This window comes from Chelonus insularis, unplaced genomic scaffold (genome assembly GCF_013357705.1).
Source record: "Chelonus insularis isolate UGA/USDA-ARS -01 unplaced genomic scaffold, ASM1335770v1 contig_146_pilon, whole genome shotgun sequence".
Taxonomy (NCBI): domain Eukaryota; kingdom Metazoa; phylum Arthropoda; class Insecta; order Hymenoptera; family Braconidae; genus Chelonus; species Chelonus insularis.
Window position 1 is genome coordinate 919,372 of NW_023276387.1, and position 16,565 is coordinate 935,936.

The 16,565-nt window shown below is 31.3% G+C and overlaps 5 protein-coding genes and 1 non-coding gene across 9 annotated transcripts; 3 read left to right on the top strand and 3 right to left on the bottom strand.

The window, feature by feature from the left end:
• The first annotated feature begins 59 nt into the window (after window positions 1–59).
• LOC118075135 (uncharacterized) lies at window positions 60–4,831 on the top strand. The gene is made up of 12 exons (XM_035096807.1): window positions 60–324; window positions 452–596; window positions 1,166–1,348; window positions 1,474–1,628; window positions 1,930–2,026; window positions 2,150–2,213; window positions 2,287–2,527; window positions 2,588–2,771; window positions 2,873–2,963; window positions 3,021–3,176; window positions 3,243–3,326; window positions 3,765–4,831. The coding sequence occupies exons 1-12, from the start codon at window positions 60–62 to the stop codon at window positions 4,137–4,139; spliced, it is 2,040 nt and encodes a 679-aa protein (XP_034952698.1). The 3' UTR covers window positions 4,140–4,831.
• Window positions 4,101–4,659, bottom strand: LOC118075138 (flexible cuticle protein 12-like). Its single transcript, XM_035096810.1, has 2 exons — window positions 4,570–4,659; window positions 4,101–4,481 (listed from the first exon to the last, which is right to left on the bottom strand). The coding sequence occupies exons 1-2, from the start codon at window positions 4,576–4,578 to the stop codon at window positions 4,161–4,163; spliced, it is 330 nt and encodes a 109-aa protein (XP_034952701.1). The 5' UTR covers window positions 4,579–4,659; the 3' UTR covers window positions 4,101–4,160.
• Window positions 4,832–7,436: 2,605 nt separating the features above from the next.
• LOC118075139 (endocuticle structural protein SgAbd-6-like) lies at window positions 7,437–8,410 on the top strand. The gene is made up of 2 exons (XM_035096811.1): window positions 7,437–7,588; window positions 7,969–8,410. Exons 1-2 carry the CDS (start codon window positions 7,577–7,579, stop codon window positions 8,263–8,265), a joined length of 309 nt encoding a protein of 102 aa, XP_034952702.1. The 5' UTR covers window positions 7,437–7,576; the 3' UTR covers window positions 8,266–8,410.
• A 344-nt stretch (window positions 8,411–8,754) lies between these two features.
• Window positions 8,755–13,766, bottom strand: LOC118075133 (anillin-like). 4 transcript variants are annotated; one of them, XM_035096804.1, is made up of 10 exons: window positions 13,354–13,766; window positions 13,121–13,247; window positions 12,854–13,051; window positions 12,594–12,772; window positions 12,326–12,517; window positions 11,492–11,954; window positions 11,135–11,409; window positions 9,292–11,050; window positions 9,080–9,224; window positions 8,755–8,999 (listed from the first exon to the last, which is right to left on the bottom strand). In XM_035096804.1, exons 1-10 carry the CDS (start codon window positions 13,369–13,371, stop codon window positions 8,891–8,893), a joined length of 3,465 nt encoding a protein of 1,154 aa, XP_034952695.1. In that variant the 5' UTR covers window positions 13,372–13,766; the 3' UTR covers window positions 8,755–8,890. The 4 variants fall into 4 exon arrangements, with proteins under 4 accessions (XP_034952695.1, XP_034952697.1, XP_034952696.1 ...); XM_035096806.1 differs by having other exon boundaries at window positions 11,492–11,652; window positions 11,740–11,954; window positions 12,854–13,247; XM_035096805.1 differs by having other exon boundaries at window positions 11,492–11,885; window positions 12,854–13,247.
• Window positions 13,767–14,141: 375 nt separating this feature from the next.
• On the bottom strand, window positions 14,142–14,227 carry TRNAG-CCC (transfer RNA glycine (anticodon CCC)). The gene is given in 2 exon segments: window positions 14,142–14,176; window positions 14,192–14,227. It is a non-coding gene; the product is annotated as a tRNA-Gly (tRNA).
• A 112-nt stretch (window positions 14,228–14,339) lies between these two features.
• On the top strand, window positions 14,340–16,521 carry LOC118063657 (uncharacterized). The gene is made up of 4 exons (XM_035077754.1): window positions 14,340–14,827; window positions 14,909–15,346; window positions 15,437–15,542; window positions 15,602–16,521. The coding sequence occupies exons 1-4, from the start codon at window positions 14,648–14,650 to the stop codon at window positions 16,027–16,029; spliced, it is 1,152 nt and encodes a 383-aa protein (XP_034933645.1). The 5' UTR covers window positions 14,340–14,647; the 3' UTR covers window positions 16,030–16,521.
• Window positions 16,522–16,565: the final 44 nt, after the last annotated feature.

Consider the following 16,565-nt stretch of genomic DNA (forward strand, 5'->3'; position numbering starts at 1 on the left):
TTATTTAATCATTTTATACTTCCATATTCCATTTTATCCACTGGCACGTACCAGTTTTTATGACTGCTATCATTCTATTCGTTGTCAAGTATCAAAACATTGGTGTTCACTTCAACCTAAAAGTCTTACCTGATTTATTGAGAATGTTTTACTGGTTCAAGTGGTGGATTTTTGGTGATATTTTATGTCATTGTTGGACCCTAGCTCATGTTGATAATATTATTAACAATTTATCAAACCGTTCGTGGATTTTAGACAATGATTTCAAAACTCTTGTTGATGTGTCTTATCCTTTCTCTCGATGTTGTAATATTTACATTGATGGTATTTTTTTTTGAATATTTTTTTTTTATTAAATTATCCTTAACCTAAAAATGTTGACTTAAATTTCTTCCATTAACATCTCCGTATAATGAGGTTCTTTAATTACATAATTAAAAATTCCTTTCAGGTGACGACAGAGGAGTGCAAGTGTTATTCAATCAATTTAGAGAATCATATCCCTTCGATTATTACGTACGACGTCGTCAGTACGAGTGTCAAGGATACTTTTTAGTATCAACTTCAGCTGAAAGAATTATTAAAGCCATGAAAAAGTATTTATGATATTTTTAATGTTAAATTACAGTAGAGTCTATGTATTTTTAGTTAAAATAAAAAAGCTAATTAGGAGATAGTTTACTTTTCCTCTCAAGGTGTGAAATGTACCATTTTCTATTCATTACATGCCGCAGTTTATTAAATTATATGGCTTTTTTTCATTAAAAATTAAATAACTTTAAAAGTATTAATTGCAAAAAATCCAAACTGGCTTTTAGAAATCTCTAAAAAGCTATAAAAAAAAACCTTCGTGTCGCCATTTTGCTCCAGTCTCCCTTACATTGACTCAACTGTAATTCCAGTGTTGTCAAAAAAATCGATATATCGATTGTTGTCTACCTCTTGAAAATTGCAGACAATCAATGACAATCGATTATTGTGATTCAATGTTGACAATACACTAACTAGCTTTTGTATTTCCAACTAAAAAATAATCCCCCCCTCCAGCGTCATCATAATGATTAATGTCTCCTACCTCTAGCAAAAGAATAACTTCTTAGTTGGGATTACAATACTTTCATCAATGAAAGTATTTATTCAGTATTCATTAAATATTGATTTATAGAGTTCCAACGAAAATTTCTACAACAGAGTTATTAATTATTATCAATAATTACATAAATGAATCTTCACCGCTTTTAAATGTCAAATTATTTAAATATTCTGATGTAAATGTGGTTGCTAAATCAGGAAAATGGTCATTATCGGGAAATTTTTTGTATCCAAGAGAATTCAGAAGTGTAATCAAGTAAATAAATTATTTATTAATAAAAATCATGAATTAGTAATTAATATTTAAAGAATGATAAAATAAAGTTCAAGGGCTAACCTTTCTGAACTAAATAATAATTATTCATTTTAAATTGTCTACAGATATGATGATATGAAACACGACAGCGGAATAGTTAATTTACAAGGACGACAGTTGCAAATAGCTACTGTTTACATTCCGCCTCACTCTTATTTATCAACAACTCAGAAAAAAATTGAGAAAGGACTTAAACGGGAATTTTTCACTCCTAAAAACAGTAAATAATCCAATGGATATTTTTTTTTAATTACAATATGTTTTTAAAGTGAGATTTTTTATAGGATTCTGCACTTGTTTTGAAATTGAGAGTAAACTTGTCCTTTTCTAAATTAATAATTAAACAATTATTATTTATTAATCATAATTATTACTAAATATTATTAACAATATTATTATTATATGTTTTTACCTTCTTGATGGTTAATTTTTGATTGACGCATGGTTTTTTTTTCTATGATGAAGTAAAATATTATTTAAAATGAAATATAATGATTGAAATAATTACCTGAATGTAATAGAACGTGAATTTGATGGCGTGGAGGTCAAGCTGTTCTTGGTGATAGCTGAAAGACTTAATTTCACTTGGCTAATACGTAAACCTAAAGATCGTCGTAGGTAAGTAATTTTAATTATTATTATTATCAACATTATTGGTTAATAACAAACTGACTTCCTGCATTGGAATGTCTTAGATGCTTAGCTGAAACACCTTGATAGTTTATTCATCACTTTTTTTAGATATGGAAGGCCAAACGGCACGACTTGGAGTGGTGGAATGATTGATCAAATCCTACAAAATGAGGTAAATAATTTTAATGTTTATTAAGAAGAAAATATCAAAATAAGTTTTATTTATTCATATTCTATTATTCCAGGTGGACGTAGCTTTTGGTGGGATATGGTTAAAGCATGATGTTTATCAATATGTAAATCTAACACAACCTTGGTATCAGCTATTCATTCACTTTTTGGTCCCACGACCTAAACCTCGTCAGAGTTTTTGGGCCTTAACTCGACCATTGTCTCCAACAGTTTGGCTGGTATTAATCCTGGTGATAATTATCCAAAGCCTGAATGTTTACACAAAGGCTTGGATTAATCCAGATGTTCCATCAAGTATGTCATGATATTTCCCCCAAAGGCATTGCTGGAATTAACGATCTGATTTTTCAAAAGGATTTAAAGATTATCCATTGACTCTTATGGAATTAACTGGTCGTCTAATTGGCATTTGGGCACCATCTAAAATTGAAGGATTAAAAATACAATTACATCTGTGGCACATAGCTGGTCTTCTTTTAGTCACTGCCTACTCCAGTAGCTTAGCAGCTAGATTAACGACTCCTGATTATGAGCAAAGGTTAATTAATCACCTTTACTACTTTATTCTAATTAAATATATTTAAACCAGCTGAATAGTCTTATATCTTTTTTAATATAAATATTTTTTGCTTCACAAAGGATCGACACTGTTCATCAGTTCATAGAAAACAACCTTACTTGGGGCAGAGAAGGAACAATGCCGAATTTTGATGACTATTTTGATCTAAAGGTAAGTGAGAAATGAAATAAAATAATAGCAAGATTGATAGATTAATTAATTATCTAGGATCCTGATGCAGGACAACTTCCTGGTAGGTTTGAGCTACATAATTCCTCTGATGAAATTCACAATAAGATACTTGAAGGCAATTATGCAATCGTTGGCACAATCGTTGAATCAATCTTCTTTCCCGAAAATGATATCTGTGGTGAAGATCTTGCTGTAAGTAAAAAAAATAATCTTAGGAAATGTAAATTTAATTAAAATAATTAACCTTCTCATTTTTAGAATTATAGAGTAATGAAAGATAGCATCGGTGATTATTATCTGTCATTTGCAGTACAGCCATGGCTTTTAAAGTCCTTTGACAAAGTATATTTTTATTTTATTGTTTAATTTATAAGCTGATGGTACTTATTGGGTTGGTGCTCATGGATTTATCATTTTTATAGAAGATTTAAATGATAAAATAAAATAAATAAAGACTAGTGTAGAACGGCACAGAATAAATGAAAAACATGAAAAATAAATGATTAGTCGATCGTAACAAATCTTAGAGTATAGGACATGTTGTCGATGCTAAGCCAAAGCATTATTGCTACGCTCATAGAGTTGGAGATGTTGAGTAGTTGAATTAGAAAGTGTAGGAAAAAAACAGCAGATGTATAATTGGACAATCCTCAGACTACTACAAAAAATATCATCTTGTTTTGAATCAATACACTGTTAAGCAATTGATAATTACATCAGCACCAACCCAATGGTTATTGAATAACAAAAATAATAATTTTTGAATGTAATATATTTAAGGTAATTCTATGGATACGAGAGACTGGACTAGCGATGTACCATCTCAACAACGTCATTCACCGCAGAACAAGTATTAATCTACGAGAAGTTTTAATAGAACATGATGTTGAAGCTAATGAAGCTACCGCTTTAATTATGACTCCCCTTGGAGCTGGTTTTACAATGCTTATTATAGGTCATTTAGTAGCTCTAGTAATGTTTTACGTTGAACTTAGGTCTATTAATCAGAAAACAGTACCTAGTGGATCAACTCCATCATCAAGATCTGCTAGATCAGTAAAATCTACGAAAAGTAGCACAATAGTAAATGAAAAGACGGAAATAAATACCAATAAATTAGGAGATAATTTTTTATTGAAAAATAAGAAGACTTAGAAAGCAGTTGGAGTGAGTAAATTAGGCTGGAAGATGATCTCCAACTGGGTGGAATCCATTTTCATCAGCAGTATAGGTGACTTTGTAGCTCTGGTTGGTTACTGGATCAACGTAACTGAAGCTACCGCTAACTACATAATAAGCTTGACTTTCAACACCAGCTGCACTTCGAAGTTGGGCAGATTGTTCGACTGATTGTCCATCATTTAATTGGTAACTGTAACTGTAATCACCAACTCCAATGTTGTCATGAACTTTTTCCTGGACAACTTGGACTTGTTGTTGCTGCTGTTGAGCTGGAGCAGCTAGGGATACAGCCACGAGGGCAGCAAGAACGATGAACTAGACATAATAAAAATAATTATTATTAATAATTACATCTAAAATATTTTTTATACAATAATTAATACACAATAATTGATTCACGCACCATTTTCATGATGATAGATGTTTTGTTAAAAGCCTGAGTCAATCAGATCGAACAACTGTGTCTTGAATGATCAATTTTGCGGGTTTTTATACCATTTAAGTTCCCTAAAAACTTGATTGATATCAACTCCCACTCAAAATTTCTTCTACAGTGTTAAATAGGTAGAAGATATCCCACCTACTAGAACTTGACACTTTTTCTTTTTTTTTTTGACGACATCGATGTCCGCTTTTGTGTTGCCCAAAATGCTGGAGATGGGTTTTACAAGAATATCATCAGTTTCTCCAAAAGCTGAATAAATTAAATCTTTTATTAAATTATGTAAGACGTGAATCTTATTCAGTAGTTGTCCAAGAAAACCTTAGAAAGAAATGTTAAAAATTCATTTTTTGTCAAAGCCAGCTAGACTATCAAATAAATAGCAAGAATTAGCATAATTATGTAGTAAACAATCTATTTTCTATCCATTCTTACGGAAGATAGAAAAAAAAAAAGAATCTGATGAAGAGAACGGGTCCTGAATATCTTGAATGAAGTGGTCTTAGCTAAGAAAGCAAGTAAATTACGTAACAAGTTAGTATCCTAGTAACTCGTAAATATTTTAATAATTTGCATCGGTTGAAAGATTTTTTTCTCTTCCAATCATTGAAATTGTTAACAAAAATAAAATTATTGAGGTTTAAATAATTTATTCTAAATCGTAATTAACTGTATTTTCAAAGGCTAGATCAAGTGATTAATTAGTAATGATTGTCATTAATTATGAAATTAAAAAAAAAAAAAAGATATATAAAGATCTATCTTAACAGCTTTATTTATTAGTTATCCAAGAAAAATCTGGACGGTGTTGCGTAAGAGATACCAGTGTGATGCACATGGTTAAATGTCACCACTGAAGAGTTCCTTCGGCGTTTTACAACGTTGTGTCTCATCATCATGCTTCTTAGCCGTGCTTCGGGTTACGGATTTGCCCTTTTCTCTATCCGCCAGGACAACCCTGTAGTGCAATCCCAAATAGATCTTTACTTTACATATCTTTTATACCATCTCAACGATTGATTACAACAAAAATAGCATTTTAGCATCCAACATCATCCTACACATCTTCTTCTTTAGCTATTATTTTTATTACATTTTAATTAAGAGTTATCAATAAGTATCGTAACGAACATAAAATAATATAACATATAAAAATCTTATTCTATTTTCTAAAACTGAATCAGTGAAAATAACTTTAAATTAATGACTATTTTTACTGATCTTCAGTGCCAATTCAATCATTAAATTATTCAGTGATTGAATTAGAACTGATAATCAATGAATATTCACTGATTAGTTTAAGAGACTAGGTACACTAAGAAAAAAATTAAAATAGGAATTTAGAATAGTCGTGATAGAATATTTGATCGTCCAACAACCTTTTCATTGCATCTGAATGATTTTAGATAGAATTGTCTAGAGTGTTGGTTTGTTATCATTTTTTGATTGGATCCAATGTGTTTGTTACTTTGAAGCAAAGTCTCTTCTAACATCAAAGAGAATTAGATGGATTGAGTGGATCAATTAATTGAATGAATAATTATTTATTAAAACCCATGGTGTCTGGAAGAAAGAGAATTATCTCAAATAATCAATCAAACATCATTTGTATTTAGACTTATCATAGTATCGAACCAAATGACAAGATACCTTTTCCAACCAAAATATCATTCAATCAAATCAAATATTTTATTGCCAACATTCGACATGATTTTTATTGATCAAATTTTTCGAGCAAATGATGTATGATTATTAATTAATCATTCAGCCATTTGAATCATTAAATTATTAATTACTTCATTAATTTGTAATTCGAGTATTAATAAATTTTTTCTCAGTATATAAACCATATTTCAATTTTAAAGAATAAAATAAACTTCACCAAGAGCTTAGATTAGTCGTTAAAAAAGAAAAAGTAGAAGTTGAAGGCAAAAAAAAAAAAAGAAAAAATTAGCATGTAAATTTTTTATCAATCTAATTTCCGGAGTTAACTAACTCTAGGTACTAGTCTATTCTAAACCCAAGAATTACGCTATTCCTTGCGTAATAATCTTAAAGAGGCGGTAGCGCATCTCCAAATGGCAAGGTCATCACCAAAGAATTGCGTCACTAACTTTCCTCGTGAATAACACTTACTAGTATAATGCTCCACAGGCTGGAGATATAATGGCTAAAGATGTTAAAGAAAAAGTATTAGACGAAATGTCACCGTCTCCGCAAGGACGTTACTTCATACTTGATATTTTTTCACAATTTAATGTTTTTTTTTTTTGTTAAAATATTCATCATCTTCATTATATACCTACTATATATATATATATAAATATTTTTCTTATAAATAATTTAGAAATTTTACATTAATAAATTTTAATTTGATGTTTTTTCAATGACGATTTCATCATCGGTATCATCATCTTCCTCTACATATTATCCATGCTTATTCTATAATATTAGATTTGAACTTTCTAAGGCACGTTCTTTAGGTATATGTACATCAGCATTGATACTCTTTCCCGGGTCAAAGGTGACAGCAAATTCTTCTTTAACATCATCACAATATTTTCTTTTTCTTCATCAATAAAACATATTATAGTTTTTTTATTTATCCATCTTTTTCAATTTATCTATTTTTATATATCCCCCATGGCATCATCAATCATCAATTCACTTGTTAATTTGTTGAAAAATTATCCAATTGATTGAAGAATCAACGCTTGATGCTGTGACTTCTAAGATTCTTGGTGGAGGTAGGAGGATTCACCCAGAGAAGTGCAGCTCTTCTGGGAAGGGGGAATGTTAGACAATTTAGCGGCTATATAAAGGTCCAGGTAGACAAACTTTTACTGTGTATCGTTAGTCAATCTTTGCTCAAGAAGGTTCTAATAAAAATTTTGTCTTCCTCAACATTCAAAGTGTTTGAGTCTTTTTTATTTGTTGTTTAAAACCGGATAAAAAAAAATTAATTAAAATGCAGAAAGCGGTGGGTTTTTTATCATCATCATCATCTTTTTTTTTCGATTTAAATTAATTTTTTCATTGATTTTTTGTTTTATTGCCCAAAATAACGGTTGTGTCCCTCAAAATGTATTATATAACAGTGAAAGTGAAGATGATTTCGGTTTCATTTTGAATCTATATAGTTTGGAAGAACCTGGTCCATGATGGACCTTTTTTAAAAAATGTGTAAACTGGCTTAGTTTAATCATCATCACAAGAATTACTGATAATTCAAGTTTTTAGACTTATACATGTTCCAATTAACACCTTCGTATCTTCATAGATTAATAAAATCCTTTAGCAGGCTGTCCTTGCTTTGGTTTCTTCTAATAAATTTTTTTTTTTTTCTGTTGACAATTGTAGATAGTAATCCTGTTGGTCTTGGCCGTAGCAATGGTAGCAGCACGTCCTCAACAAGAAGTGACAATAGTTAATCAAGAGGAACATAATAATATTGGAATTGGTGGTTACCGTTTCTCATATGAACAAAGTGATGGCCAAAAGCGCGAAGAGACCGCTGAATTCTTAAACGAAGGTACTGAGAATGAAATAATGAAGGTCGTTGGAAGCTTTAGTTTCGTTGGTGCTGATGGAAAAACATACCGAGTTGATTATACTGCTGATGAAAATGGATTCCAACCAAAAGTATCTCTTGCATAATAATTTAAGCTAAAAATGGATAAAATATTAAGTCACACAATTTAAAAATAATATTGTTTTTTTTTTTTTACATTCTCTTAAACTTTTGTTAAATTTTCCTTTTTTTATTTAATAAAGACATGTTCTGAGCAATAATTATCAGAAATTTACCTGACTATGAATTTTCTTTAACACACTCATGGCTGAAAAAAGATCTTTCAAGGAAACTTATCTTGTTTAGGAGTTAAATAAATTATAACAAAAGTCATTTGTTAATGTTGTAAAATCATTATTAAAATATTATTCAATTGATTAAACGTATTTTGTTAATAAAAAAATACCATTAGTATAAAATGTTAGATATATTCACACTAAAAGCATCATATTATCTTTTGCTATATCTATAATACTATTAAAATTGATATAAATTTATATTTCATTATTTTATCTATTCAAATAAAAAAACATAAAAATTTATCTTCTTATGTCTAACCAAAAATTTAAGTCTAATATTAATTTTAATATTGTTATAATTATTAAAAATATTAAATCATGATGAATATACCTATAAGTCTATATCAGCAAATATATATTTTTATATAATTAATCTTTAATAAAAAAAATTAATGATAAAGTTACGGTAATATTAATAACCAGGTGTACCTCCTCCCCAAGCGCGAATTAAATTTAGAGTTTTATTGAGCTTAGAACACCATTCTAATCTCTCTTCTTTTGTATCTGCTGATAAAAGATGCCTGGAATAATTAAATTGATTAATAAGCATTGATTAATCACAACATAAAAAAAAATAATGAAGGAATGTTGCTTTAATTACTTGATTGTTGTCAGTGGTCCATTCTTGATAACAATCATACTCTCTTCATCACCAGGTTGTGTTGGTCTAACAGTTTCCAACAAAAAGGTGTTGGGTCGAGCGCAAATATCACGTGAAACTAATCCAACATTGTTCGTAACAACTCCTACAAAGAGAAAAGAGGTAGATGATTGCGAAAAAAAAAAAGAAACAAGATTTGTTTAAATAATCACCTTGTAATTCAATACTTCCAATGGGAGTCTTCTTGCGTTCATCATCAGGATACTTCCAGTATGACAGAGTATCTCCTTTGAGCAAGCACCAACGTCTATGCCAAGCTCCAAAGCCCGAGACATCTTCAAACATGGTTAAAAACCCACGATGTTCAACGGCGATTGATAATTCACAAGACACATGCATCTGCAGATGACCTTCGAGTGAAGAATTACGAGGGACTTTGTTTAAAGTAAACTGCTGACGATTGACTTCTCTCAAGCTGAAAACTACATAACCACTTAAAGCAAAGGCAGGTGAACGAACAGCACCAGGTCCAGCTGGAGACTGAACAGAAGGCATGATGAGTTTTTCTTGTTTCTGTAACTTCTTAGGTGTCTTACCACCTGCCTTTTTACTCGATGCGCCACTTCCGTTATGCCCAATGTTGGTATGAATATGATATTTGATCTCATGAGGCAGAATTTCAGCTCGAGTTTCAAGGGAATAGACTTCAATGGTGATTTTAAAGTCAGAATAAAGATTATCGAGTTTCAAAGTTGATGGGAATCGACAACAAGAGTCTCCAAGTTCAGCTTGGACCACTGGTGTAGCAATAATAACATCTAGATGACGAATTAAGCATAGGAAATGCAAGCACATGTCTCTATTTCCATGGTAATCTTTCTTCAGAGGTAATGTAAGTGCTGAGATAGTCAGAGATCCACTCTCTTGCACTATTGATTCACCTGGGACTGCTGGTCGTAGAGTTCCTTCGATTTTGAGTCTCTGAATTTCATTTAGAGCAGCTTGACGACGATGAGTGGCAATCAGAAGTAACCTTTCACCTTCAACTTGTTCCCTAGAACCACTGAACTCAACCGTAGCAGTGCATAAATTTAAAGCTTGACTAGCTTGACCAATGATAGTCTGCTGTTTGCATACTTCATCCATCAATCTTTTAATTTTATCACCAACAAGTGATGCTTCTTGGGAAATACCATGTGCTTGTGGTTCAATCTCCCTTGATTCATCCATCGCAAGTTTGCTGACCTGTTTCACAGGTGTCTTATTAGGAGTGGACTGTTGACGACGATAGGAACTTAAACTGTACATCAGCGGAACATGATTATCACCTTCGACAATGTATGGTTGATTTTTGATTGAAGATCGAGAGGTAACTTTGATGGGAGAACGGAAGCCAGCGGAATATTTGAAGCTTGAAGAAGCTGTTGAAGGACTAGCAGCTTCTCGATTGAGCTTTGGAGGTGTTGGTCCATGTGATTCTTGATTAGCAAGACATTCATCTAAATACTCATCCATCTCATCTAACACTGATATATCTGACGTAGAACTCTCAGCATCAGATTCAATCTGTCTTTTATTAGCAATTGTCTGTCGAGTTACTACTTTCAGAATGCTTGTTTCAAAGCTGGTATTGCCTTCTTCTTGAGTGTAATCATCAGTATCAAAGTCGGAGTCTGATTTATCAGATCCTTCCTCTAGTGTCACTGTATCTGGCTCGGTTGAAGCTATGGTGAACTCACCATCAGTTGTATCAGTGTCAGTTGATTCAGTTAGCCCTGACAGATCAGGGTAAAGGTGTTCAGCCTTGGATAGTGATACTTTAAAACGTTTCACTTCACTCACAGCTTGTTTAGATTGATGCTGAGATTGGGAAGGTGATCTGATGACTTGTCTCTTGGCTGACACTTTTTCTTCTTGCTTCTTTGGAGTCGTTGAACCTTGAGGCAGTGGTGGAGGTACTGGAATATGATCCTAAACAAAAAAAATTGGCTTTAAAAATTTTATTCTGATAAAAAAAAATATTTTATCATTAAAAAAAGTGCTTATTTATATTACCGAAGCTGGAGTAGGTTTCACTGGACACACTGGTGAATTTTTAGGTGAACCATTGGCGGTATTTTCACTATTTTTTCTTGGCCGAATGCAAGATTCAGCAGCCACCTGGACACTTTCTTTATTTTTATTAAAACGCGAACGCAACATTGTTAGCTCTTTCTGCCTCTCGGTTTGAGTATCACGTAGAATATCATTCTCCAACTCCTGTTTAGGTAATCCTTTTTCAAATAATTCTTTGCTCTTCATCACTGATTTATTCAATGAATCATTTTTACCTTTATTTAATCAATAAAAAAAAAATAAAACATTAGTTTATTATTAAGAGAATAAATTGTTGAATTATTTTAATTTAATTACCACTTTGATTAAAAGACTTTGATGGCTCTTGCAATTTATTCGTAGGTACAGACAACGTCAATGGTGCTTTTGGTATCAACGCCTCACCCTTGTTCCTCTCAAATAAAGCCATCCTCTCCGACAACGACATCTCCGCGGGATCCTTAGCCTTGGTAGCTACACTTTTGGATTCAAATAACGAAGCTTTGCTAAGAACTGAACCTGGAGAAGTTATAATATTTTTGGAAGAACCTGAGTAACCCCCAAACCTGTTTCCTGATCGATTTCCACTGCTACTACTGGTGTTTGAATTTCTATCCCCCTTATCTGGCGTCTTTGACAGCAATTTTGGTATATCAACTCGCTTTTCTACTCCTACACTCTTCTCCGGTGTCTTCTCTGGGGTCTTGGGTTCCTGAGAACAAGCCTTAAAATCATACACGAGCCTAGAATTGCTTTTCGTGCGCGTAAAGCCTTGCGATTCCTGGAAAATAGTTTTTTTATCGCAAAGACAATTTATTGGTCCATTTTACCACATTCTTTTTCATTATAAATAAATATTTATCCTTCAACCCATAATCATAAAATTCCTTAAGTTCAATCATCTCTAAAAGTTTCAGTACCCTAATAGCCAGCTCTGACGTAAGCATTTTCGTCAGACTCATATACATCTGCTTTACCACCTGCTTACGTTGAATTTTCTACGAAAATCTTAGGTCTGTTTTCTTTTCAAAAACGGCAAAGACATACATAAATAATTAACGTAGTCCAAGTATCTGAATCTTACATTGATTTGGCTATAAGGGTATGAACTTATTTTAATTTAAAATAATAAATATTTATGAAAATAATCACCAGATTAGTAATAATCTTTTTATCCCATTTAAAATTCCTTGTCAAGTTGCTATCAGAATTTTTCCCACTATTGCCATTACTTTTCCAACGACTGTATCCACTGGTGCTGGGTTGACATTCTGCACTAACACCTTTCACTTTGTCGTTTATCTGGGCCTGGATTTTTTCAGCTTTGCTTTCATCTTTCTTTACCTTATTTAAAATAAAATAAATAATGGATAAATAAAATATCCCAACATAAAAATTAATAATTGAAGCTGAAAAATACCAATTGAGGATGTGATAAATCATCTTCCCAGTTATTAATAGTTGAAGCAAGCGCGGCTAAACGATCTAATCTAGCTCCATGACGTTTGGTGCTCTTGTATTCGTCAATTGACGACTCTTCAGCACTGAATGTCTCCTCAGTTCTATGAATTGGGGAGCTCAGCTCGCGGCTTTCATCATCTGTAGCACATCAACATTGATAATAATCATTTTTAAATCAACATTGAATTTTATTTATTAATAAATAGAACTGATAACCACCTGAATACAATTTTCCTAGTCTCTCTAATTTAGATTTAACACTCGACATCATCTGGGACCCGTTTTCTTTATTTGTTACTTCTTCCGAACATTTTTTACTTTTCTCTGGAGTTCCTGGGGCCTTGAATGAAGATTCTGTTGTTATATTGAATGATTCTTGTGTGGAATTAGTTGTGGTATTTAAGCTTGAAGAAAGCTCTGGAAAGGGATTAAAAGATTTAGCATTTTTTATTGAACTTGGAGGATTTATTTTATAAGAATACTGACGAGAAGCTTGTAAAACAATCGCATTGGCGTCTTTCAGAGGACTTCTCCGTGGTCGTATCTCATGGCCAGCATTAGATAATTGCGTATCTAATTTTTCCCGTCTTGCTTTCGCACGTTCTAGCATTCTCTGGGCCCAAAATAACGATTCATTGTAAATAAAATAATAAGAAAAAATTATTCAAAGTTAAAATTGAATCGAAACACTGATAAAAATGATTGGAAACACTTTTTACCTTAGTAAATGGATCCATTGCGAAATTTATTTAATTTTTTTTGATAATTAAATAATAAATTTTCCTGATAAATTAACTATCAAGTCACTTAAAATTAATATTAACACAAATGTGACCACTAAATGATTGAAAATTGTACAAATGCAACCGTCAAGATAACATTCATCCACCGTTATGACCGTTAAATTCAAACTTTTGCCAAATAAAGTTCATGGATTGATATTATTCTAGCCTATTGTACACTTTTGAGGTTATTCACTATTTTCATTACTAATATTCGATCATTAACTGCACTTTTAATGGGTTTTACAATTAAAATTGTATTTAATTAATTTATTTCAGTGTTTAAAAACGTCAGTAAACTTTTTTTGAATACACAAACAAGCGTCGGTCGCGTCGGTCTCTGGATAGCAACGAACATGTGGCTGTTGTACTGCAGTCACGGAAAGATGGCGGTGCTGCCATAACGCTAGCGCCAAATTAAATTATTTATTTTCGACGACATTTTATCTTTACAAACTGAAATGAATTTTTTAATGTTATTTAATGTGTATATTAATGCTTTAAAAATTTTTTATTCAACAATAAATTTATTTTTTATAGTGTAAATAATGAGAAAAATTATTAAATAAATTGTAGGTTAAGTTAAGTATGGGTTAAAAGAATAATTAAAGGGGAAAAAATGTATTTAAGAAAATTTTACAGAAAAGTGAGTGTTATAAGAGGAAAAAAAATTATTAGAAAGATTTTAATTTTATTTACATAAAAATGTGTATGAAAAAAAAATCTGCGGACATCGGGAATCGAACCCGAGTCGCAAGAATGGGAGTCGCAAGAATGGGAATCTTGCATGATACCACTACACCATGTCCGCAATTTATAAAAAATCAAAAAAAATTCTGAATATAAATTTCTTATTACTTTTTGCATATTTTTCTAATAAAAGAAATAAATTTTTATTATTTTACACTTTATAATTATCAGCTAACATTTTTTCTTCATCTTAACCTAAATTAATTACACAAATTCTAATTCTTGAAATCCATTCAAAATTTAAATTACCCGCTACATAATACGAGCACTCTGTTTCCACTTTTGACCGCAAAACAAGGGTGACACTGCGGTCAATACATAAAAAATTAATTGAAATTGTTTAAATAATAATCATAATGTATTATTATTGTCAAAACAAGAGATTATTCAAACTAAATTACATAAGTTTTGTGGACAAATATTAATTAAACACTTATTAATCAACTAATGTATTAAATCGAGAATAACAACAAAATTCATAATGTCAAGTCAAATATGTTTGAAGTGGAATAGTTTTCTAAATAACATTGTGAAAAGTTTTGAGAATCTTTGGGAAGAAGACAGTTTAGTTGATGTAACATTAGCAAGTGATGGAAAATGTTTGACTGCACATAAAATAATTCTATCAGCAAGTAGTCCATTCTTCAAGAAAATTTTCGAGGTTAGTAAACACATTCATCAAAATACATCACCTTCTATCACGCAATTTACGTTTGAATAATAAAGATATTCGTTTCTCTAGACAAATCCTTGTCAACATCCAGTGATAATTCTCCAAGATGTGCATTTCAGTGAATTAGAAGCATTATTAATATTTATATACAAAGGAGAAGTCAACATAGAACAAGATCAACTACCAATCCTACTAAAAGCAGCTGAAACTCTTCAGATTCGAGGTCTATCCGGTGGAGAAATTTCAGCAAATAAATCTTTTAAAAGACTAGTCGATTGGGAATTGAACAGCAGTGACCAGACGACCAATAATTCTGAAGAGTCACCGAAGAAAAAGTACAAAAACTCACGAGGACAAAATAACAATTCAATATTTGAAAAAACAACTGCTAAGAAATCGAGGTTTTCAAACTCAACTGGGGTTTTTAATCATGATAAAGCTAACAGAGATAGTAACTTACTATCAGATAGCATTGCTCATTCTGTTTATCCTCAGTTAGAAATGAAAGTAAGTAACCTAAAATCATCAATAAATATTCAAACAACCTAATACTCTTCTTTTATTCCCAATAGTGCTTATATTTAATTAATCTTCCAGATAGAACCACTGGAGTCGATAGCAGATGAATTGCAGAAACAAATAGAAGATGATGTTGATCAGCTGGAGAATAGATTTAACACAAGCCAATCCAATCACTCGCAATGTAAGTTGATTAATTATTTAATTAAGAATAATTTGTTACAAGTTATTAAAACACAACAGGTCTCGAGAATACTTCTACTCAAGATGTCCCTGGAATACCTGATAATATTCCTGGAAAATTTAAAACACTAAAACCACTACTCTATGCCTATCAACGATTACCATATGCTGATTTACTTCCTAGTCCAGATGTTATATCAACATGGGCATCATCTAGACCCATGGATCATCTAGCTTGTGACCTTATGAAAATACTTTTCACCCCTGAAGAAAGAATCCTTTGCAATGTTAATGGTAAAATGGGCAAACAACAGTTTGATAGTGATAAAATACATTTGATAAGAGAAGTTTTGTTACATTTTAGTAATATTAGTCCGAATAGTATTCAATGGGAAGAGACATGGAAAAATTGTGTTACTAAAATAGATACTAGTAATAGGGGATTTAAGAGATATTTATTTCAGAGAAAGGCAATTAATACCCACTGACTATTACCCTTTATGTTTAGGAGTAGGAATAAAAATGAATGCAGTAGCACTTCATGGTGTTTCAAAGAAACCTTTAAATAATTTATTTATTGACTGGCAATGATTATCATGCTGACCAGCATGCTAATTGTCAACATAAGATAGACATGGTGTAAAATTTATTCTAGCCACGTATGAGCTTTTGATTAATTTTAAAATCAACAACATAAATGTATAGAATCTTTCTGCGATATTATTTGTGATGTATTATGGTTAGCCTTGGTAAGATGTTAAAGTCAAAAGGCATAAGATTAATTATTTCTTTGATAGAAGTACGTATCTGGATGTATGTATGTATATATTATCAACAAATTATCTCATAATGTTACTCAATATTGTATAATTCAAATATTTCAATGCTTTAAATTATTTTTAAGGCCAATTGTTAGACACAAAGACCTTTTATTTCATGACAAAATTATTTTTTATGGTTTAACAAGTCTAGAAATGTTAGAGAAGTAAAGTATGATATAAATAATACCAAAAGATAATTAGTT